Source organism: Platichthys flesus, chromosome 6 (assembly GCF_949316205.1).
Source record: "Platichthys flesus chromosome 6, fPlaFle2.1, whole genome shotgun sequence".
In the NCBI taxonomy this organism is placed as follows: domain Eukaryota; kingdom Metazoa; phylum Chordata; class Actinopteri; order Pleuronectiformes; family Pleuronectidae; genus Platichthys; species Platichthys flesus.
In genome coordinates, this window is record NC_084950.1 from 20,643,011 (window position 1) to 20,667,891 (window position 24,881).

The following is a 24,881-nucleotide window of genomic DNA, read 5'->3' on the forward strand; positions in this document are numbered from 1 at the left end:
GGAGCTGAAGACAAGACTGAAGCCAGCACAGTGAGACACACCGACCAAGAGGAGGTGGAGTGTGAGTGAGCGTCTGTGTAAATAAATAAGTAAAAAGCAGACCCAGTGAGACACTCGGGTGTAACAGTGTGAACGAGAGGCTGAGCCCAGAGCAGAGGAGACAGGAGCACATAGGGAAGAAGGAGGAGGGTGAGAAAGTCAAAGAGAGAAAAAGAGGAGAGAAGAAAGCGAGAGGGAGACGTCAGAGCGTGGAACAGGTTCCTTCTGCAGCCTTCGCACTCAGCCGCCGCAGACATGTCTAACTTTGCCGGCACCTGGAAGATGAAGAGGAGTGAGAAATTTGATGAACTTCTCAAAGCCCTGGGTAAGCCCTCTGCTGTCTCTCCTCACCCTCTCCTCCCTCCCCTCCACAGCCAAGACTGCATCCCTGCGTGAGGTTTGACTATCCATCATGCCCACATAGAAAAAGGCTTCGCTTGTTATTTGGGCTTGGCATGCCTGACTGCCAACAACATCTCATTGTTGGGAGAAGCTCCCTGGGAAAAGGAGGCAAGGGATTCTTGGGGAGGTGATGCAGGATTTACAGGAGATATGATAAACACTGGATGCTGAGTTCCAGCCTAAACAGACGTGGTATTGTTACATGAAGAGAGGAGGGGATAGGGGGCACAACATTATTCATGTTAAGCATTTAAGTAGGGCATGCATTAGCGATGCCAGGGAGGTCTCTGAAGCCCAGCGTTGTTCCCTTGTGTCCCATCTTTTCTCATTCTCTCTCCAGTCTTGGTCTTGACTGATGTTTGCGTTGGGTTTAGACACGTTTAACTGGGTCATTCAATTGCGTTGCAGCGTTTTTCGACCGGCCGAGGCGCTGCAACAGGGAGGGCACGTCGAGGAGCTGGGTGTCTTTAGAAGGATTTGGAAATCTCAAGGGAGAAGTCCCACTGGGAGTGCAGCAAGTAGTTTGTGCAACTCTTTAGGAAGTGTTGATATCAAACCAGATGATTATTAGAACTTTTTACACGTGAATGTTTTTTTCTATTTCAGCACAAACTGGTCAAATGTTTTGGACCAAAATTTGACAAGCTAGTTATTTGCACATCTCTGCAGCACTCAACGGCCCACACATACGATTTCTGAATGGAGGATTAGAGATCAGATGTAGCTGCTGGGAGGCTGCAGTCTCCTACCTGTCGTCATGCACTGTGCATTACATACTTTATAGCTGCATATGGTTGATATGGTTCATTGCTCTTATTGTCAACAAAGCCAACAACATGATGGAAAGAAACAAGTGGCTGATCCTCCTCACAGCTATTACGTTTAAAACTGAAATAGTTTGTTCCTGTTGGTGTGTGTGACCTGTACTGCGCTTTAATTTGAATAGTCACAAAAACACTGTTGTGCTTTAAATACCAAATAATATTAATCGGAAATATTATTAATCTGAATAAAGATAGGAAACAACGAATTAGAAGCAGGCAAGCTGTGAAAGTTAGAAAGTCTTCTCAAAATACTACGACTTAAAATATCTGTTTGTTTGACGATATCAAAAACTAGATATACAGCTGCTCTGTAAATAAGTGGCATCTTCATCCTTTATTTTTCAATTTTGTAATCATGTGTCACTGAGTAATCAATAATCAGAAATCTGTGAATTTGGTCAGTTTTGAAACAATGCTGGCAAAATAAATAATTCAACACAATCTCCAAAACTATTGCATGTGGCACCTGCTCCTCTGATTTAAGGAGAAATCAGTCAGCGAGTCTAGTACCTCAGCCATTCATCAGCCAGGAACCACATCTGCCGCAGCAGATTGCTCATTCACTCTTACATAAGGTCTCGGTCGATTGAGAGCTGTGTCGGGCGACTGACGTGGATTGCGGTGCCGCAGGGCCGCCACTTTTCATCAAAATCCTCATCAGCATATGTTGACTCAGTTGACTTCATACTGCAGGATTGTTGTATCCAGAGAGCAGAGGAGCACGCTGGGTGAACAGAGCTGTACAAACCGATCAGACTCACAGGCAGAGAGCAGGCACATGGGTCTTATGTGTCTTCATTGGGTCAAAGATTATACTTCACATCTCATATGCAATTCCACTGCTAAACCAATATGTGGATTTTGTAAGTTGCTTGAGCTAGAAAATGTAAATGTAAATGCAATGTGAACTAAAACTCCTCATGAAACCCGTATATTTGTATCTGCACCAAATTTTACACAGTCACAAATACTCGTCCCTCAAATATGTCTGACTTTTTCATCAAGATCAATGAACTATTCTCGAAGCAATCAATGATAATGCTTAAAAACTACCCATCACTCAATGTTAAAGAAAGTGATTAAATAATTCCTGGATCCACAACAAAATGTAACTGGTTCCTTATTGACCCATACCACATCCTTCCACCAAGTTTCATGGAAATTCATTCCGGCAGTTTTGTGTGATGCTGCACACAAATAAAAGTTACAAACTAGCAAACAATTTAAGTAATAAAATAATTACTTAAGTTAAAAATCAAAGATGCTTAGATCTTTGGTTAATAGTGGTAAAATAGAAGCTTTAGTTTGACTGTCTGAATGTTTGACTGTCTGATATAATTTACACTCATTCAGGATGTACACCAAGCGAAATAAATAAATAAAACAGCAAATTCCATTTTTGGTAAAAGCCATCTCTTTTCATTCTCTTTAGAAATGAGGGCAGACTGCTCGGCTAACATGAATTTTTTATATTATAAAAACATGTGGTGTGATCCCTCATGGGTGGAGTAGAGTTTAAACTATTAAATCATTATGTTTTATTCCTGGATGTTGCCCCCACACGATAACAGTGGTTTGGGGGTTCTCAAAATAACCTCTCAAAATTGATTGTGGCTTTAAACCCTTGTTGGCAAAGTTACAGTCTTTTTATCCTGACTATTGCTACAGAGGGTCAATTAAATAATGGCTCCAGGAGCTCTGGCAGAACATGAAGCCAATTGCTTTACAGTTTCAGAAAGAGCAAGTCAAAGTGTTGAATGATTGCTCACACAGACCTCACAGACTAAACTCCACAGATTTCACCCAGTTTTAAGAAAAATCTACATTTCCATAATTTTCGGTCAAATATTAAACTTTCAGGTGTGAGGGACATGTAGCCAGCATATACCTATATCCCTAAAGCTTTGGGGGCTGAGGCTGGAGAGGTCTAAATCTTGGTGGGTTCCACCGTAAAAAAAAAAGGAGAGAATGAAGGCAAAAGAACAGGCTGGAAGCTGCTTCGGTGCAAATTCTGAAACCGAGATAAAGGTCATCAACTGATCAAACATCATCTCCCTCTTTTTGTGCTGATTTGTCATTTTTTCCTTTGTTTTTTTATTATTTTTAATAAACCAACCTAAAATAAAAGAACCATATACCATATACCAATGATACAAAGCTACTTTTACACACAGTGATATATTGGCACTTACTATGAGGCAGTTAAAAAGATTTGCCCTATTATAACTAAATTAATCTTGTTATATTGATTACCGCGACCCCTGTATTATTTCTCTCTTGTGGTTATGGCCTGTGTTGTTCCTGCTCAGGGGTGAACGCCATGCTGAGGAAGGTGGCTGTGGCGGCGGCCTCCAACCCTCACGTGGAGATCCGTCAGGACGGTGATCAGTTCTACATCAAAACCTCCACCACTGTGCGCACCACCGAGATCAACTTCCACATTGGCCAGGAGTTTGACGAGGAGACGGTGGATGGAAGGAAGTGCAAGGTAGAGTCACAAAACACATGCGCGGAATACAATGAATATGACAAATTACACTCATCAGATCATATGAATTCTAGTGTAGCATGGAGGTAAAACCCACAGCACGGGGCAACATGTCTGTGTGTTTGCCGAATAATACATTTATTTATGTAGCACTTTTCAAGCCTTGAAGAAGAGTAAAAATCTAACACCCATGCAACCCCTCTTTTGAACATGACAGCATAGTTCATGCTATCACATAAAACTCCAAAGTTACATTAATCTTGTCCAAGTAATGTACTCTTATTACTGCATTGTGATAAAGCGTACAGTAAGGTGACTAATTTGGGATGTAAATAATACTACTAACAATGTAAATAATAATACAATAATTTAATAAAGTATTTTTCCTTAAGTCAGAATCAGGGTGAAGAGTCAAGATCTGGATATTGGATGTGATTGTTATGAAGGAAATCTTGTGGGATGATAGAAGATGATTTCAGGAGACAGATGTCTTGACAGAAACATTTATTAATGATTGATGCATCAAAGAGAAATGAACTGTGCAGGACATGCTTATAAGTGTAACATCACCCAGTACTGAAGGCTGTCTGAGGACAGAGCACATTTAAACCCGAACAGACTCACATGATACCTACAGGTCTAGATAAGGTTATGCTTCATCTGACCATATCAAATCTTATGTCTTGTTTATCCTACCTCTGTCTTACCAGGAGACAGCTTGTGTAATTGCATGATCTTGAGACCCGAAGCCTGTGTTTACCACATCCACCGGACACTGTCTGTGTAATCCCTGAGGGCCTCCACCAGGGCATTTGTTGCTATGGTCACTGCTGGAAGGAAATGGGGCAGATCCGTCCTGACACTTGTCTTTAAGACAAACCATGAACTATGGTCTATAATAACAAGCATTAAGTGACCTGTGTGAAGAAAGGTACAGAGAAGATTTAAGATCCAAGTCTAACAATCTCCGCCACACCGACTCTGCCACAGCACATATCACAGACATGGTGACATTAAATCTATTAGTGAAATCTTCAATGAAGACATATTTCATTAGTTTTCGACTTAACTTGTACAACAGCATTATTCAACGTAAACTACTTGGGAAAGATTGTGGTCTGTATACAATTTATGATTTGAGACCCATGCTAACATTGACTAAAGTTGTGCATTTTGTAACACAACCAAAGTCAAAATGTGGACGCTGTTAACAGATGTGTTGTATTTTAGAGCATTTAAGCAACACTTTGACTCCTCTTTCCAATATTAGCATATTTATACAGAGCAATAAAGGCATCAGGGGTGCTGTATATATTAAATAGTTTGAAACATAAACACATTAAATCATAAAAATGTCTGTATTGGTTGAAAAGTCTGGTAGGTGCTTGTGATAGATAAATGTTTGACAGTGACTAAAGTGAAACATTGGAACATTCAAAAACACTTTCCGAGTGGCTGTTCTGACTTGAGGTTGATCTGTACAACATATGAACACAATGGTGTATTTTTCTGTCAGAGAAACACACACATTTCTTCCACCTTAAAATTTAGTTTCTGCGATTAGTTCTGTTCCTTCATGGGAAAATGAAACATCCGTTTAACCCTAAAACCTGCAGACATGTACTTTCATGTGTCCTCTTCAGAGGTCTCTCTCTCTCTCTGTGCTTTTGTTGTTGAGAGTTTCAATGAAAAATTAACACCTCCACGTAGTCTCATCTATTGGTATCATGCTCACGCCTGTGCAGCTGGATCAAGGGCAGCTTGGTTTGGGATCACCAGAGATTCTCTCTGAACCTCTCTGGGCCCTGAGGGGGATTTCTCACAGCCCCCTGCAGAGCCAGATGCATACATTAAAATCTTTTTGTTCCTTATTTTTGGGGAGGAAGGTTTTATAAGATCTCAATCTCATAACAAATTCGGCTCTGGTCTCTCTCTATAAATTAAAATACAAACTAGAATGGAACTTAGTAGAGTGCATACCTTCGGAGGCCCAACAATATTATATTGATTCTTGCTTTGTAAAAAAGATTTCCTATATTGACCAACATTTGATGTTGTATAGATCATATTGCAACATATTATAAGTAAGGCAACAGTAGGTAAAACCTAGAAACTTTGACTTTTCATACTATTGTTTAATACAAAAACCAATAAACTTTCACAAAACACAATAAGCTGAGTTTAAAAGCTTAGGATCCATGTGCTGTTGATTTGGTGTATTCACTCAGCAATTGTATTGCACCACAACAATGAGGGGAGTCAGTGCTCCAGAGTTTAGAGACATGAAGTCACGGCACAAACACAGTGACACTGATTCACTGAGGGAAATGAGAATCCTGGTGCAGAGGTTGATCTACTGAGCTGGAGTCAGTGAGGACACAGTGGGTAAACCAAGTTCAGACATAATCGAGGTTTGTCCTCTCACAGATCAGGAGGGGAAGCACGCAAAGCTGAGATAGTGGTACATAAGTTATGCTGTTTTGAGAGAAAATGCATTGAACCTATATATATTCTCATTGTTCAGATAATAAGAAGGGTTGAGTATGGTATCAACTAACAGAGGGCAGGTTCAAAAGTATTTTCTGCAACACATTTAATACTTTTATTGTCATGATTTTCCTCTGAAGACACTTAGTCATTATTTTAAAATAAATCCTTCGAGATCTCGAATCACCAAGAGTGGATCCAAATGCTCACTGGAGTCTTATCAAGAATTTATCAATATTAAGAAACACAATTCCCCACAACCGAGAGCATCCTTTATGTTTTTGTCAGCTGCGGCTGAAAATGTTGTGTCTGTCGTTAATCCACAGTCTACAGTGACTGATGAGGTTTTATATATTAAGTTTTAGTGACTAGTTTTTCTCACTGGAATCCACTGGCCTGTATCCTCCCTGATGAAGAGGAATCTGATATAAGTACATCACGATGTGCTGCAGTATCTGTAAGTACACACCTCTCAGAGAACAGTCTGCAGAGGCTGTTGCAGTGTTTTATAACAGATGCAGGATGGACAGGTGCAGACCGTTACCGTGAAATTTGTCAAGCTTCACTAACCACTGGTTAAAATATATATATATTTTTGAAATAAAAGTTGCTTGTCTTGATGACCGCTTAAAGCGCTTTGATATATTTGCCATTTATGAAACCTCACTCACACACTGTTGGGTTCAGTATCTTGCCCAAAGACACTTTGGCCTAGCATCGAACCACTGACCTTCTGCTTAGTGGACGACCCTTTCCACATCCTGAGCCATAGCTCCGTATGGTGTGATGATTACAGACTGTAATTGATCTTTAAATCTGTTTATCTAGATGAAAAAGTAAAATGTTGCATTTGCAAACTAGTTATGTCAAATCAAAATCTTGCTTGACTGCTAATTGTTACATGGTTATATTAACTATAAATAAAATATACGGTCGGCTATAACAAATCACTTGAAGCCCAAAATTAAAATGTCAGAGTTTGTTACTTTTTTTGTTTCCTAAATTGCCAGTCAGGCTTTTTAGACTGTTTCAGTCAGAGTCTATTTAATTTAATTCTCAAAACAACAAGAACCACTCCTGTTCAGTCCACATTTCAACAGCTGCCTTGCTGAAGAGTCTCTGAGTAAAATGCTGCCTCTTACTCAGCTTCTGCTTACACCACAGAAATAAAATCCAGTCTGAGAACCATGTTGGATAAAGCAACACATGCTTTCCTGAGGTTTTTCTTCTGAAAGAGTTGGAGACTTCCTGCAGCTATCCTCTTTATTACGGACACATTTCTGTGCCGAAACATTCCTGGGCAACAGAAAGATGTGATATTCATGCTTGTGGAGACAAAAATGTTCATGGGAATGGAAAAATGTGAAATTGCACGCATGCAGACAGCAGCCTTAGAGATTGGTGGTCTAGTGGCAGAAACTTGGACTATGGGCAGAGAAGGTCTCTGGTTCGTCTCTGGTTCGACTCCACGGAGAGACAACAAAAAGACGAACCTGGATTGATCTGTCCAAAAATCCAAGAGAATTCTCCCTAACCTGTCTAGTGCCCCTGAGCAAGGCACCTTACTCCCCCAACATCTGCTCCCCGGGTGCTGTACATGGCTGCTCACTGCTCTGTGTGTCCTGTACCAGATGGGTTAAATGCAGAGGATACATTTACCTACCATTGCATGAGTGTGTTGTGCATGTCTGTGCAATGTTTGGTATAAATAAACAAATCTTAAAAAAACTAACCCTAACCCTATTAACAAGAAACATGACAGATATTCAGATAATGCTAAAAGCAAAGACATTGATTTTTGTTTTATGCTTTGAGCTCCATGTTGCAGTCAGAGGGAGAAGAAATGACCTATTTTGGATCCCAGGAGACAGCGTGGCTCCTTTTGTCTGTGCCCTGGAGCCTGGTTGGCAGTGGGCAGGGCGAGACGGCTCCCAGCGTGGCTTCTCTGCCACATGAGGCTTATCTGCCATGAGGCCGACAAGTCGAGTGGTCATCACAGATTTGCCACATACATTCGTTCTGGTCTGGAGCTTCGGCATCACAGCATTTGCCTTCTTTTGTTGATAATGCAATGGGGTCAGAGAGTTTATCAGAGGGTGACGTGGCTTTATATTCAAACACATTCAATGAGGTTTGCAAGAAGCTGTCGAGTTTCATTGTGCTGTAAAATAATAAGCTTTCTCACTTTGGATCCTAACTGATGATGAGTGTCACTGAGGAAGATCTGGTGATTTACTTTGGACACTTTCCAAAGTGCATCGTCATTTGAGGGATTTCTTACATAAAACATATTGATTAGTGCAGCTTTAACTTGTCTAATTCCATCCCCTAAAAGGACCAGACTTGGTTAAACAAAAAGCTCAATTTAAAGCTGGGGAGAACAGGCCTAGGGTGTTCTGCAACAAGAAGGTTGCCGGTTCGAATCACACTCTTTCCCATCTGCATGTCTAAGTGTCCTTGGCAAGAAACTGAACCCCTAAATGGCCCCTCATAAATGTTGAGTGTACTAAAAATGTAATTCGCTTTGGACAAAAGCGTCAGCTAAATGTAATGTAAAAAAAGCTATTACAAATAAGTTCACAGTGGTTTCTTTTCAAACTAAAGTGCAGGAGTTCAGAGCCAGAGCTAATTATTTATCATTATCGTAATAGCTTCTGACTGCTCTATTCTATATTGTTTCTTCCTTATCTACTTTTTGCGGTGGCTCTAAGCGACAAGCACATCGTGCTCTTGTGTGGCAAGCATACGCAAGACTGGAGCTAAATCTGCAGGAAGCTGCGCCCACTGGCACTGGCACATGTGCTGGTGGGTTGAGAGGGTGATATAGGGTGTTGGTGGACTCTAAGGTGGAGCAGCGGGCAGGAAAGGCCTAAGTGGGCTTTGGCTGATGCCGACAGCCCCCATGTTTGAAGGGATTACAAACTGATGTGTGGCTGGCAAAGAGCAGAAGGCTGATCAATAGCGCCACAAGGTGAGAAAGCCCACTTAATCTGTGTTAGTGCACTGGGATCATACAGCCTCTTCGCACAGGGAGTGATAAGGTGTTTCCCGTCAGTCGCAGAGGAACAGAGAAACAGCAGACAGGCTTTAAGATTAAGATTAAGATGCATTTATTTGTCCCAAACACATGCACAGGCATGCACAGGCACATGCAGGTAGGGAAATTTAACCTCTGCTTTTGACCCATCTGGTGCAGAACACACAGAGTAGTGAGCGACCATGTACGACACCCGGGGAGCCGATGTTGGGTGCCTTGCTCAGGGGCACTAGACAGGGCAGGGAGAATCCTCTTGGATTTTTGGACAGATCAATCCAGGTTCGTCTTTTGTTGTCTCTCCGTGGAGTCGAACCAGAGACGAACCAGAGACCTTCTCTGCCCATAGTCCAAGTTTCCGCCACTAGTCCACCGCCTCTCCTCCCTTTAGTGCCGAGTGGAAGTCAAAACCTTAAAACAAACTATTTTGCTATTTTGTAATGGAGGTCGAAGTATCAGAATCAGAATCAGAATTATTTTTATTGCCATGTATATTTGCACATACAGGAAATTGCCTTGATGTGAAGGAGTAAAGCACCGTCTGTGGGGGTAATACAATATTTGGACTGTTTTAACCCTGGTTTTAACACTGGTGCTATAGTATTTGATGTAGAATTCAAAGGAAGAATTAAATTTTATAATGCACTGATTCTTGAGAAGTTGGACAAAGCCGGATCCAATATTGATAAAAAAAACACCAAACTTTAAGCTCAGACAAATTAAACTACATCTATGTATCTACCATATGTTCCTGAACTATAGAGGGAGTGTGCCTATGTTCCTTCACCATTATGTGTGTGTAAGCCCTATGTTCCCTCAATTAAACCCTCATAGAGTTGATGACTATCAATTTACAAAAGCAATAAAATGCTGAAAAAGCTGAAGCCACATATTAAGTATATATTTATTATTAAGCAAACTATCTATTTCTACAATTGACTCAAAAATTATGACTTCCCATTGAATGTCAATGCTAGATGCTAAAAGAACCTACTTCAGGAGAATATATTGATCTTAACATTCTAATCAATTTCCTCAGCAACTGGAACACAGAGTCGACATTTCATGATTGTGACACAGGAAACATCAAGATTAATACTTATTTGACCCCTTCTGCCAAAGATGCACTCTATAGGTGGAATGTGAAAAAGGGTTCCTTCATTCAGTGACAATTTTTTTTTTTGGGGGGGGGGCACTATTAGTGATGTCATTCAGCCCACGGTAGTTGATGCAGCGACTTGTCTTTCTCAATTTGGCCTTCTCAATATCTGTTGGGACTGGATCATGAGACAACAGCCTTAGTTTCACACACATAGTGCCGGCCACCGACACAAGTAACGTCATCCCAGTTGAACAACCAGTTTTCCGCTCCGATGTCCTTGGGTGGTACAATGCCAACACAGTCTTGTCCTTTTTTTTCTTTGTCCCAATCGGCAATAAAGTTGTTTGGCTCCCTTTCTGACCAGAAAGTGATACTTGATTGGAGTGCTTCGTTGTTGACCCACACAAAACTGTTCTCAGTCTTCTCGTCTGCCAATCCGATCCAGGCTGCATGGAAAACCTCGTCGGATGAAAGATTCTGTTTATATTGATAAGTCAGGTTGGTCAAAAATTTCTGGTCCTCCATATCCTGAACAACTGCAAGGTCTCCCCCATACATTTGGCAAGCCTCACGAGCCTCTTTCCATTTATTTATGCTGTTGGTTAAAGAAAAGCAGCGTGAGGCATGCTCCAGCCAGCCTGGAATGCAACGTGGAGGAATCACTATTCCAGGTATCTTGGGTATTAGGGAAACTCGAAATGCCTGTAGGATTCTAATGCCTGCTTCGAGTTCTGCCATTTTATCAAAGCAAGTATTGATTAGAAGTCTGTTCTTCTCCACATTCAATCTGTTCCTTATTGACGATTCTTTTTCAGGTGACATGTGATCTGTCTGTAGGAGTCTTAATTCTTCTTCCAGTTTCAGAAACCCGAGCACTGCAAAAGAGAACGACCAAAATGCGATATTTATCACATGCCTCAGTTTAAGCTGCATTATGCCGATCTATTAAAACCAAAAGGCTCAGCTATATCTGAGATCTTGATTTAGCATTGATCATTGATTCTGACCTGTTACCATTAGCTGCATTTCCTCCCCTTGTCTCTGTCTTCCCTTGCTCTTCTTCCTAACAATCAAAGGCAATATAAACCGCCTAATATATGCTTCAAAGAAATTCTGCCTGTGACCATTATTTTGCTTGTGAAGGGCATGCAATGATAAACTTCAAAGTAAAATGCTTGTAGCTTACAGCTTATTACAGTACAGTAAGAACAGTACAAACGCCATCAACAGTCATTACATCACTATAATCAATCACTATTTGACATGGTCCATTTAATGGTCACTTTAAAAATAGATTATGTCACCAGAAGAAAATAAGAGCCACCTATTGCACAAGCACGTGCTGCTGTATATGTGTAGGTGCACGTGCATGTCACACAATAACACGTTAATTCACACATCAAGTTGTCAATACACACATTTCCCTGGAAACATTCTAAAATTGCTGTTTTCTACATTAATTGTAAGATATACAGAATAATGTAACCCTAAAAGATTTTTGATTCAATGCTTAACAGAAATGTGCAATATTCAACTGAAAAAAACAACAGCCGCAAAAACAACTTACATTTCAATTCATTTAAGAGTTGATTTTAGAGTATGGGTAATCGCAGTCTGAAAAAGAGAGTAAATTTGTTAAGAACACAGATAACACAAAGTAGTAACAAAGATATACAATTATTAACAATAAAAATAGAAAAAATAACGCAGCATGGTTTTACATGAATGTAGAGTGGGTCTTTCTTTGTGTGACGCAATTTATAAAGTATGAATATGTGTACCTGCCTTCCTGTATGTGTGCATCCTTGTATACACATTGTTGTTCTGTGGTGGCATGAATGCAGGTAAAAAAATATTAAAATAGGGAGGCAGCAATGGCAAGACATTAGTTTTATTTGAATCCACCATAAGAATCTCTCTTTCTAACATATCCTCTCACAGCCAGTGTATCCACTCGGGCAGGAAATAATAGTGAAGAATCTTTAGATAAGAAAGGGAAATTAAATATGTAATTGTTAAATGACTCTTTGGTTTTGGTGACTTTATCTTCTCACAGCTCCACAGTCCTTGCTTATGAACAGTTTTGGACTGTTTTAAAATTGTACTACTTCTTGTGCTTATGACTTCATAATGTCCACAGTCTTGCACCCACAACTTTTAGTTTATTTTTCCCAATTGTCAAAATGCAAAGGGCAACCTTACTCATGTAAAATTTAAATCAGTAAAGAACAGAGACAAAACTCTTTTGAAACCTTGTAGCCTTTGGAAATATAATGACACTTTCCAGGTCTACTAGCCAGTGTATGAAGTTAATAAGTATTTTACAGTTTTCTACAGTAGCATTTCATTGACTGGTCAGAGGAATAGAAATGTAAGTAGTTAGCCACAAGTCTAAATGGCATTTCTAGATCTAACTTGATATGGTACTTGCTGAAAATCTGGAAAATACTAAATGGAATAGTTATTAAATCAAATCTGCTGCTTGACTGTTGTGCCTCTTTTGCTGCCATCTAGGCAGTTGGGGGGATGAAGAAAATGTTTGAGTCAACATATATACGAATGTTACTAAAATCTTTTCAAGTTTACACTTATCTGCCAGGCAGAGAAATACATAAGGAAATTCAGTTTCCCATGTAGGCATCTTATACTCTAATGTTTCATATTCTTTTAAACAATGTTATATATAATCAATTATTTCTTTCTTAAAAGTTACAGTTTAAGTTTAACATTTGTGAATGTGTTGAAACTATTTTGCCTGTTGAAGAGTTACAGGTTTGTGTTCCACCATGAAGCGCTCAGCACTGCAGTACTTCAGTATGTGAAGCTATATGGAGGAAATGAACAGAGCTGTTTAGGACTTGAGCTGAAGCAACCACAGAGCAGTCAAATTTCTCTGATATGAGATAAGAATCAGTGAATGACAAAAGGAAGAAGATTAAATTGTATGTAAAAAGGAATATTTTTACAAATATGTCGAGAAACATGATGACAGAGCCCCATCCATGGAGCATGTAGGGTCACTTATTGGTTTTTTAAGAACATTTTATGAAATATAATTTATGGTCTTCACAGTCATCACATCTCAACCCAGCCTTGGGGCATGGTCACCCATAGTCGAAGGCAGTGAAATGATTATAACCTGCTGAGGCTAACCGAACATCATCAGGCATATGCATCCTCTCCAGCTGAATGTGGTCAGTGCAGAATGTGAAGAAAAATCATTTATGTGGTCGGTTGTCCATAATTGAAACACATTCCATCTCCTTGTGTAAAATGCCGGTCTGCTGACTCACTGCCAGCCAGGCAGCCTGTATCTGTAGGGCAATCTATCATTTTCATGTCCGCCATCATGAAGTGGTTCAACACAGCTGATGCCAGTCTCCCCCATCTTGGCTTAATATGAAAACTACAGCCAATGACGGTCAAGGCAGGGCAACCGCATGGACATTGCTGCTAATGGATTTGTCATGCCCCAAGAAGTGAATGTTGATGGAGCTGCTGGACATTGAAGAGCAACTTCTTATAATTAGTCATCAGGAAAAGCGACTGGAGAGGAGACGGAGGCGTAGGTGGTCTGTACGGCCATTAAATGTACTCGGACATCGACGGGTTATAAAGGACTCATATTTTCGGACCTCTTCCGACAGGAGTTCTTCGCGGTTGTCCATTCTTCTTTTTAAAATCTTCCGTTGTTTCTGCCTGTATTATGGGGCATGAAACCGGAAATGCAGCCCCAGAAGGGATGTAGAGCAGACCAATCACAGCCTTGCGGGCTGAGTGAGCTTGCGGAGCTTTGCTGTAAATTTTAGAAAAGTGGGGCGACGCCCGTCAGCACGTAAGGAGGGAAACATAAGCACGTAAGGGACCCGGAAGGGCTCTTGCGCTTACGGGCCCGTGAAAACGCAGAAGCATGTTTCAGGCTTAACCTGACGCTGTGGCCCAAACAGTAAACAAAAAAGCTTTGTGTTGCTTTTTAATTTGTCACCCCTCAATATGTCTACATGAAGAACTATCAGCCTTTAAAGCTGATCCACTAATCCCAAAATCAATGACGCGAAGATATCTTTCTCCAGGTACGCAATTATGTGGTACAATTAAGACTTGATTTATGACAATGCGCTTGTGTATCAGAAGTCAGGTGGACCCAAAGCAAAGACGCAAGGTTCAGGTAGCAAAACAAAAAGCTATTTTAATTAAAACAAAGGGTCTTGCAGAAAAGCAGGGTAAGAAAACAAAGTCCAAAAACAGAAAATTCTAAACTAAGAGAAACACTACGATAAACAAAATAGCAGATCCACAGAGGTGGTGTGACACAAGGCAAACAAGAAGAAGCTAGGAAACAGGATGTACCATGGAAAAGTGATGTACAGCAAAAGACGACAAACTGACAAAGGGAAGCACAGAGACTTAGATATACAGGAGGGGAGGTAGGTGAACACAGGTGAAACACATGAGGAACAGGTGCAGCCGATCACAAGGGGCAGCAGACAGGATGAAGGCAGGAAATAAAGCTGGAGACACGGAAGGAGACAAATTTGAGAACTCAAGAAAAAACAACCAAACACAAGCAAAATGTCCATAGTCAAAAAGTGTTAATAGACAAGAGGTCAAGAAAACACAACAAAAATACCCCTCAACACTTCGGGGTTAGGGCAGAATCGTGAAATTGTGTTTCTTGTAGATAATGGCAGCTTGAGGAATTGAGTGAAGTCATACAATGAAAAATTGCCCAATTGTTGGCTGATTGCCAGTCTGACTATGGAGAGAGCTTAGGACTTTACCATAATTACTTCTGGAACAAATGAACCAGGCTAGTAGTGGTAGCCATGCTGCTAATAGCACAACCAAAAACAAACATCTATATGGTTATTTGTCAGTTTTATGTTTTTTCTGGTGGCAGCTAAAATATATCCAGGATGAGCATAAGAGAAATAGCATATTCTCTTATGAACAAGGAGCTGCTGATCCCATCTTTTTTTAAAGTTTGAAATGTTATTACCATTTAGAAAGGATATGGGGGAAAGTTGTCTGTAATGTCCAATTAAGACCAAAGCTTCTAATAGAAACCGATCATTTAAGATGATGATTATTGTAACATCAGATTTTATTGGTTCCAGTAACAGTTGAATAGTTATTAGAGAAAATGCAGCTTGAGGCACTTGACGGTCTTCAGCCTGTAGATTTGAACTATTTCACTTGGTAAAAATGATTTGAGGACACGTTTTGTGTCCTTAGGGTGTAAGTCATAAGCTACTGAGAATGTGAAAAGTGATGAGCAAACACTTATGAGGAAGAGATAATATGGTCAAACTCTGGGAAGAGATAAGTCCAAGGGTGGAGATTAGTGTTATTTTGGGCTCTGAGAGAAATGTTGTATAATCCAACACAAAAGGTTTAAACCAAGCAGGAAATGAAATGCTCTCCCCCTTTTTGAAACAATGTTTGTGTTTCTGATAGGCAATGAAAACGCTTATGTCTGTAAGTGACTGAACCAAAGCCAAAGGCAGCAGAGGCTCTGATAAGTAAAACGTTAGAGAAAACTGGACAGGGTTAAACAAATGACTTGGACGAGCCAGCAGAGTTTGTCTTGGTCTCAAATGTGCATTCACAAGCTCTGGTCTGTTATTTACTTCAAAAACACCATGTGTGAGAATTTGTACACGAGTTAATGTGCAGAAGAGAGCATGAGAGAAAATCCATCCAAGTCAGAAGCTGACTAATGCTAGCACTAAACTGGAGCCGTAGCTAATTGACTCTCTGGGTTCTGGCTTTATTAGAAAAAAGAAATGTGGAGGAGGGTTTTAGAAAGCTGGAGAAAAGCCCCCGCTGTTGTTCCTCTTGGCAAAGTGTGCAGACAGCAGCCTGCAGGGAACCATCGTGGCTTTGCTTACCTTTTGATATGGTGATTAACATTTGCCTCACAGGAACTAAGGCTCCTGCTTCATCTAAAATTGAATAGAGGTGCTTTTTAAAAAGTGTACAAATGATCAAACAAATAGTCAATGAAAAACGCTACAAATGCAGAGTCTTTCTGCAAGATAATGGAAAAGCTTGGGTTGTCCTGAGTTTTATTGTGTTGAATTGTAAATGATGGATGGTTGTGCTTGATGCTTGTGCATGTTATCCGGATTTGCACCAAATTGAATCTGGTCATTGATATCAGTTATCTACATATGCCAGTTTTTTTCATGAAGGTCTCTATTCTTGCAATGTTAAGGATGCAAAAAAGAACAATCTTGGATCCTCCCTAAGTTTATGGGGTCTTTCTTGGCCCATACCCCACCCAATGAAATCAGTTCACTAGTTTTTAGCAATGAAAACATAACCTCCTTGGTAGAGGTAACAGGCTAACTTGGTTTAGTTCAATGGTAAAAAAAAAAGGTCACATTACCTTTTGTCCAGAACAAACAGGATATTACATAATAATTAATGAGCTTTGGATTTAATAGCTCAATCAGAGATTGGTATCAGTACCCAAAATGCATTGCTTTCCCTAGAACAGATCAACTCGTATTACAGGGTTAATGAAACATGACGTCAATAGACCCGGAGGAGACAAAATGATAAATCCTGTGCGTTAACACAAATCAGTGCCACAGGGTCCCCTTGGTTTTAACCCTGAAAGGCCATTTGAGTCAGTAACCTCAGGACAAATTAGTCTTGGAGCAACAGTTTGACTAATCCTGTTGAAGTCATTTGAACTATTATTGAAGCGAATTAGCAGACCGGGGTCCAGACTTGCCAAAACGCTAAGAGGATTTATATGTGGTTTTTTTCCCCTCTCATTCAGGCCACTGGTTTATAATATCACATTGCGTTGTACAGTGAAGTCTGGTCTGGTCATTAATGATTAAGCAGGGCACCAAGATTAACTTAAGTATGCTGCAGAAGCATATGACCAAAGATGTGTGGACTCCTCAGCATTAGAGACATATTTGATTAAATACAGGATATCACATTTTAATATTTACATGTTCTTTAAACCATGGGCATTAATATGCTGCTCCACTGTTCCGTGGAGACTTTCAACCAGATTATGGAACCTAGCTGCAGGACTGGCTGACTTCCATTCAACTACAACATTGGAGTCAATACCAAAGTTGTTAGAGGGTTGAGATCAGGGCAAAAACAACAACATGATATGTCTCAAATGTAACATAACATGGAATTTTGTGATTATATTTTGTAATTGAACGGAAACTAGAAGGGTGTCAGTAACATTTCAAATGGATGAGTTGTCAGCAAACAAATTCTACATTTACTCTAAGTGTTTAAGTGTAAAAAGAGACATATCATGCACATATTTAAGTTCAGGATTTAATTTGGTTAAACACACAACTTTCCTCAAACGGAGAACTGCTGCAGCTCCTCTCTTCAGCCTCTGTCTGAAAAACTCAATTTTAGCTCCTGTTGTTTTAAGGCTCCCCTTAAAATGAAGACTCATCTGCTCTGATTGGCCAATTAGTCCACACTGTTGTGATTGGATTAGGAAGTGAAGTCTAGCTGCTAGAGGTAAATTATGCTAATGACAGGAATTGCAGCATTTCATGGCCAAGCAGGAGCAGTGTTTGTCTGTGGGAGACAGAAGATCTGTGGTAACACACAGGGTCTCAAATCTGTGAAAGATTGTTATTAACTTGTAATACCTTCTTCTCGATACTGTCACTTAATTACAGGATTTATCTCTTTATTTCTCTACTTGTTTTGCCCCTCTATGTTCAATTCATTGTATACACATATTTTTTTCATATTTTTATAGTGTTTAACTGTGTTTTCTTAGTTTAAGCTGTTAAGCATGTACAGGCTTGCTCCAAAATGACATTGTACTTGTTCTATGACAATAAAGATTATTATTGATGGTCATTATCTAAGACTAACTCAATGTAGAGAGTCAAGGCAGGCCACTGTGCCACTGAATCTGCCTGCCCTGACCCTTTGTGTGGTAGTACGTGTGTGGTTTCCCTCAGGAAATGTCCCGGTAATCCCCACAGGCTGCTCTTGACCATGTTTTTTACCAGGACTAAGACCATTGTGTTGACCTTCCCACCTTGTTGTGCCTCCCCCCACAGAGTCTCGCAACCTGGGAGTCAGAAAACAAGATCCACTGTCAGCAGGCTCTTGTGGACGGCGATGGCCCCAAAACATTCTGGACCCGAGAGCTGAACGGAGACGAGCTCAAACTAGTAAGTGCACAGCAGAGGTTTTCTTAAGGTTTACAGTACATTCCCAGAGTACAGAGACAGATGGGTAGCTCTTCCGTATGGTTCATCTGTTATGTGGCTTGTTCTCATGGAGGCTCAGAAGTCTTCACATGCATTAAAATGGGATTTTCAGGCAGCTAGTGTACTCTGTTTGAGAAACGCTTAATGAAACGAGGCAGGGAGTGAATGAAGTCACCCTGGAGATTCATCCGTAAAATAAATGAGAGAGGCTGTTTCCCAAGGAGCCCAGCTTTCATCCACCCTGCAGAGATATGTGAAAGGAGAACAAGAGGAGCTGCTTTGCTAACATCGCAGTAATACCCGCTGTATTTAGCCAGATTAATATGGACAGGAGTCAATGGGTCTAAAGCCCCTCGAAGGATGTGCAGGGGAGCAGTCCAAGATCAACGGACCAGGAGAACAATTCTCAGGGACTGGATTGTTTTCCTCTCTCTAAGTTCAATGCTCCCAGGCTCTGCTTTTATTTTTCCTTGAGTGCTTGTAAGATGAATATCCAACAGGCAAAAGCTTGAAACAATATAAAAAGGTTTAGATTCAGAGAAATGAAACAGGGAAGTTTGCAGGGTTTTATATAACAAGCCAGGAGCAAGTGCAAGTTGAGGCTCTCACGCTCTAACGGAGATTGATCGGGCCGAGCTGTGACAAGCAGCCGAGTTGCTCTTCTCACCTCACTCCTCCCTGCTGTCACACCATCCTCTTCACCCGTCCACATCTAAACTGATGCTGATAGAAATCCTGAATTTCTTCATCGGCAAAAAGATGCAGACTCATCCACCATATTGTTTTAATAGATGCTGAAGATTTAAAGAATTGAATTGGCTCTCTGCGCATACACCTTGGATTTGTTACCATGACAACACTTACAAGTAAATCTGCTACTCTTCCACCGGATACATCTGCCCTAATTGCAGGGACACGGCAGGTTTGACAGTGTCAGTGAGAAAGTGAAGTGACAAGTTCCATAGATGGAGACGCCTCGAACTCCTCAAGAAATATGTTTGAACCAAGTGGGTGAAATATAGTTTTAAAGATAGATGGGACAGTGTGAAAAAGAAATTTTCAAATCTGTCTTATGACAATGCTCAAATGCTCATGTGTGCTTTCAAATAGCTATTAGCTGCTGCAATCCTTCATCCTGTCACAGTGTTTATTCCGTCTTTTTCCCCACGGCAGCACATTTATCTTTTTACCATGGTAATAAGAAGAAATTCTGTAATTTCGAGAATAAAGTCGTACTTAAGAAGAAACTCACGACATTATTATAGTTGTAATATCATAAGAAAAATCATAATATTATGATATCAAAGTCGTAAAATTTAAAAACACCCAAAAATGTTTTGGAAATAAGCAGCAAGGAGATCCTGTACTTGCAGGAGTTTCACTGGATCCAAAATCTGGAACCGCTCTCATTGAGAAACTATGAAACACCTTTGAATAACAAACAGATTTAACCAAATATATTCAGTTGACCACTGCCTCCTTCCGTCCTCCTCCACAAAAGAGGTAATTCAAAGTCTGTGTGGTTCTTTCCTCAGAATAGACTCAGTTTCTAAATCTAAACTATAACTAAACAAAACTCATCTTTTAAATTCACACAACAGACTGATCTTCTGATATTTCCCCTGCAACAGCCTAACACCCATATTTGCAAGTCAATTAAAGTCCATATCATGACACCAATTAAAATCCTGTAAGATTGAAAGCCTCTCCACAGACATGAGTCTTATTTGCACTCAGGCAGCTCTCTCCTTTAGGGCAAGCAACTTAAAAAACCACACAAAATTACAGATTCATAGGGCAATTGATCATAAAGTAATGGTCTGATTGTCTGTGGCAGTTCACACTGTAAGTGGGGCACATTTCCATATGATTTGCATAAGCATTTTAATTGGATTAGTCTTTAAAAAAAACTAAGTTGAAGGGCAGAGGCGTTTGGGTTTTTATGAGATAAAATCTGAAAATGATAGCAGATCACTCACTTCAAGCCTCAGGGGCATAAATGACGCACTTTCTTTTGGTTTTGTCATAAAGTTCGCAACGCGGTTGACATTAGATTGATGGCCATTATCTACTCTCTGATGTCGTGATCAAGTTCCACATTCACAAGTCTCCTTGAAACAAATTCTGACTACACAATTTTTGGCCTGATTTACAACTCACCAAAAAATGTGTGATTTTTTTTTACCTCTTTTGTGGTCAGTTAAGGTTATTTCAGATTGTACCACTAGGTGCTGCTGTTAATGAACCATAAAAAAAAGGAGTAGAATGTGGTTTTAACACGATTCGCCATATTGGAGCTGGTGCTATAATCGAATCGACAACTGCAGCCAATAAGAGCGGACCAGACACTCCTGTGGTGAAAGATCATGTAGTGTGAGGTGCCTGTCGCCAGTCAGCTGTGTGGTGTGAACTCACAATGACGGCGAGACCCCCGATCAGAAGACAGCAAGTTGTGTATTTTGAGCTACACAGTGATCCGGCAACTTTGCTAAAGTAGTTCATTCATCAGTTTAAAGACTTTTAAAGACCTAAGTGTTTGTACTTAATGCAAATGACCACGCACACAGTCCCCCTAATTTTCTCTCCAATTATTATTTTTGCATGTTTTGTAGTCTTCGCACGATAGTTAGTACAAAAGGGAACGGTCTCTAATCGAGGGCGTTTATATGTAGGCACAATCACTATGTGAGATGGGCAGGAGTTTGGGTTAGAAATTTTAAGAGAGGTTTGTAGAAGCTGAAGAGAAAACAGCTTTAAATTGTTAATCTCATTGAACTGACTGCAAGGGCAATCTTTATCATGGGTCTAAAATCCTGACATGTGTTTTTGTTCCTTCCAGACTTTCGGGGCCGATGATGTAGTGTGCACACGGGTTTATGCACGTGAATGAACGTCTGCAACCTTCATCAGGACGAGGCAGAAACCCAGTTCGACCACATCTTGTTTAAAGCCAAACCACCCTATGTCAAGCTAACACATTTGCAAAGTATTCTGTGTAATCTCCAGGCGTCAGCCTTCTATAGTCTCCACATAAAATAGCAATGTCTCAGTAATCTGTATATTTGAAGTGAGTATTGTGTCTGCAGTACCGTAGCTGGATAGCTCAGTGTTCATATCGGCAACCCCTGGTGTCAGCTCTTTATGTAGGATTTAGTCATCAGTTGCACTGATTAAGTATTCATGTTTGATGACAGGAAACAATAAAAAAATGAAACAAACTGTATCAGAGCCTCTTTCCTGATAATAAACATATATATTCAAGAATTGCTATGGGGTTTTCTTGTTTAAAACTTGTGATGTCCAGTAATACTCTTCCAAAATCAACAATAGATTTACTCTGTACATCATGGGTGATGAACAAATTTATATTTTATTTAAGCTTTTACAACATTCTCCAAGGGCCATGATAAATGAAGGTAATAATGATGCTACTCGCTGCTGGTTTCAACCAAAACAACTTGTTCAAACAAGTCCCTTTCTTTGCATTACTTGAAAGACAGCAATTTGTCCTGTGTATCAAAGTGAGCATTGACCCTGCACAGAGAAATGTCTGGTTGGATGGTGTTTGATATGTCTGTAGCTTCTTTGCAAGACAGAGGGAAAAGCTGGACATTTCTTTTCGATATCTCCTTATCTGTAATTGACTCTGCGTGTGTTCTTTGGAGAAAAAAAAGACACTTTATACCAATTTTACCTTGTTTGGTTCTAGAAGCTCTGTGACGGCAACAAGGCTCCCTCACGAATGGTCTTCTTGCTTCTGAGCAAGGAGCTCACTCACCACAGAACTTACTGCATAACATTATGTCAGTTAAAATGTGGTATTGTGAAGGCAGCTTGATGGCCCCCAAAGTTTGCCAAACAGTTATCCTTGAACATTTGTCCTTGCAACTCATCAAGTTTAGCTTGTCTCAAGCTGTCATGATGTTTGAGACTGATCCCCATCACTAGCTTGTCTTTTACATCAACAGAAATTATCAGTTTGGCCAATTTAACTTGTAAAGCTCCACTTTCCTCATCTACAACCAGGATTATGTCCGGGGGTGAGGGAAACACTGGATGCATTGATCACTCTATTTATGAATTGTTTCAAAGGACATAAAGGACATGGAGGCTTAAATGAAGATATAAACAAAGTTGACAGATATTTTCTGTGTTTCCTGATAAGATGCTTGTGACACTGGTTGGTTTTGGTGGGTGAGGTGGAAGATCAACATCTTGTGCCGACCCTGCTACACTGGCTCAGGTCTGCCCAGGTTTCTCCCCTTAGGAGCAAAACGTTAAGGGTCTCAGTCAAACAATAAGATAGCAGGATTCTTTACCTTGCTTTACTGCAATGAACCATTTTAACTTATGCTCCTGAAATCCCAAAAACAAAAACAAACAGGTGCAGGAATGTTAGCAGCAATCTAGAAAAAGGACAGATTCATGATGAACACTAGTAGACAGCCCATCACGTTCCAGCCTCCCACCTTTGGCTCCTGGTCATCATTTCGCTCTACATCTGCCCAGACACTCCCCGAGAGACACGTCTTTGTTGTCTGCAGCGAGAGAGAAGAGTGGGGTGGCAGTTTAACATCAGACAGACTGGAGCCCACACTGTCTAAATCTCACTTCAACGTGTCCAACAGCGCAGATGCATATTCACACAAATCAACCATGAACACATAAGCAAAACACAGGGACATTTGACATTTGTTTGGCACTGTGTAGTTGGGAATTGAAAGCAATGTGGACATTTGGGAGGTTGACCCTCTGTGAGTCGCCCTCGGGGCCTATCATGTGGAGGCAGCGCTACTGAAACGATCAGACACAGCAGCGTCATGGTCACCTCGTCTATCTGACCTCTTTTGCTTCACTGGCCTTTGTAATCCAGCGATTTATGCTGCTCCTTGTTTTACCAACAAAGTGACAGATAGAGACGACCATGAGCTAGAGCGAGAGAGCAGAGGAGCGGCCCTACAAACGTTAAAGGACAGAGAGTAACAACACAACTGACCAATGTGGGGTTGATGCTCAGATCATTATTACAAATTACATGAAAAAAGTTTGTCTCGCAAAGTATCTGCATAAGTGTTGAAAGTGTGCATCCGACAGTTAGTAGTGTGTATTCAAGCCTATAGGTCTGTTTGCATGAGGAGTGTTTGCATCCGAGAGGATGAAGCTGCTGTTGCTCGTTCACATGGGAAGTGATTCAGGCGCCTGGTAGAGATGCACCATTCAACGTCTGTTGAAGTGTTCTGGGCATGACAAGCTAGACATGATGCCCTGTATGTGGGAGGGATTCCCTCTGGAAGAGCTGATGGATGGATGATGGAAACATAAAGTCTCAAGTCCTGAAAATAACTGCTTTTCTCCCCTTATGAACCACTTAGAGTGCTTTACTTTACAAGTCACACTCATTCATTAGCACATTCACACAGTGCTCCTATATAGGGTTGCAAAATTCCGGGAATATTCAAAGTGGGAAACTTTACATGGGAATATATGGGAATATACAGGAATTAACGGGAATTAACGGAAAAAAACTGTAAATTGTGTGGGTAATTTATACTAACTGTATTTACCTTGTCATATACAGATATAAATATATACAATTTTTGTCATAGGCTGATTTGAGCCCTGAGGAAACTTTGGGCACTTGACTATATGCTTCTGGATCTTTGTGTCATTCTCAACATAGGTCTTTGCACAGTATTTGCAAATGTACACAGCCTTTCCTTCTACATTGGCTGGGGTGAAATGTCTCCACACATGAGATGGTGCACGTGGAAGTGATCTGTAGAATAAGATGAGAAAAAAGCTTGTAAAAACCACTAATGCAATGCAGAGATATAAATAGTCTACAATTGAAAGAGGCTAGATGAACAGATGAACAATCCTCAATCAGCATGCTAATATATTTTCCCCAGTAATATCATAGAAACTTACCTGACTAGTCCTGCAAACTACTGCAGGCCTCAATAGCCCTTGAGTTTTGAATTATGTTTTTATTGCACAGCGTTTAAATTGCGAATACATTTTTTTTTTCAAAATTCCAAAAATTCCTGAACACAATATTCCCATGGAAAGTTTCCGGAAGGTTTCTGGAAATTTACCGGAAAGTGTCTGCCCCTTTGCAACCCTACTCCTATATGCAGTACTCCTTTTATCAACATCACCACTATTCACACACTGACAAACCCTTCAGGGGTGTTTTGGGCAGTTCAGTGTCTTGCCCCAGGACGCATGCAGAGGAGCCGGGGATTGAAACATCGACCTCCTGAGCCACAGCCGTCCGTGTCCA

The 24,881-nt window shown here is 40.5% G+C and overlaps 1 protein-coding gene across 1 annotated transcript; it reads left to right on the forward strand.

Annotated features, from left to right (window-relative positions):
- The first annotated feature begins 14 nt into the window (after window positions 1–14).
- Window positions 15–21,862, forward strand: crabp1a (cellular retinoic acid binding protein 1a). Its single transcript, XM_062390245.1, has 4 exons — window positions 15–364; window positions 3,575–3,753; window positions 18,446–18,559; window positions 21,438–21,862. Exons 1-4 carry the CDS (start codon window positions 295–297, stop codon window positions 21,486–21,488), a joined length of 414 nt encoding a protein of 137 aa, XP_062246229.1. The 5' UTR covers window positions 15–294; the 3' UTR covers window positions 21,489–21,862.
- Window positions 21,863–24,881: the final 3,019 nt, after the last annotated feature.

Excerpts from the sequence above, each read along its gene's own strand:
- crabp1a (XM_062390245.1), top strand. The coding sequence starts at position 295 with ATGTCTAACTTTGCCGGCACCTGGAAGATGAAGAGGAGTGAGAAATTT. Across the intron at positions 3,754-18,445 it reads TGGATGGAAGGAAGTGCAAG|AGTCTCGCAACCTGGGAGTC; the intron begins GTAGAGTCACAA and ends CTCCCCCCACAG. Across the intron at positions 18,560-21,437 it reads ACGGAGACGAGCTCAAACTA|ACTTTCGGGGCCGATGATGT; the intron begins GTAAGTGCACAG and ends TGTTCCTTCCAG.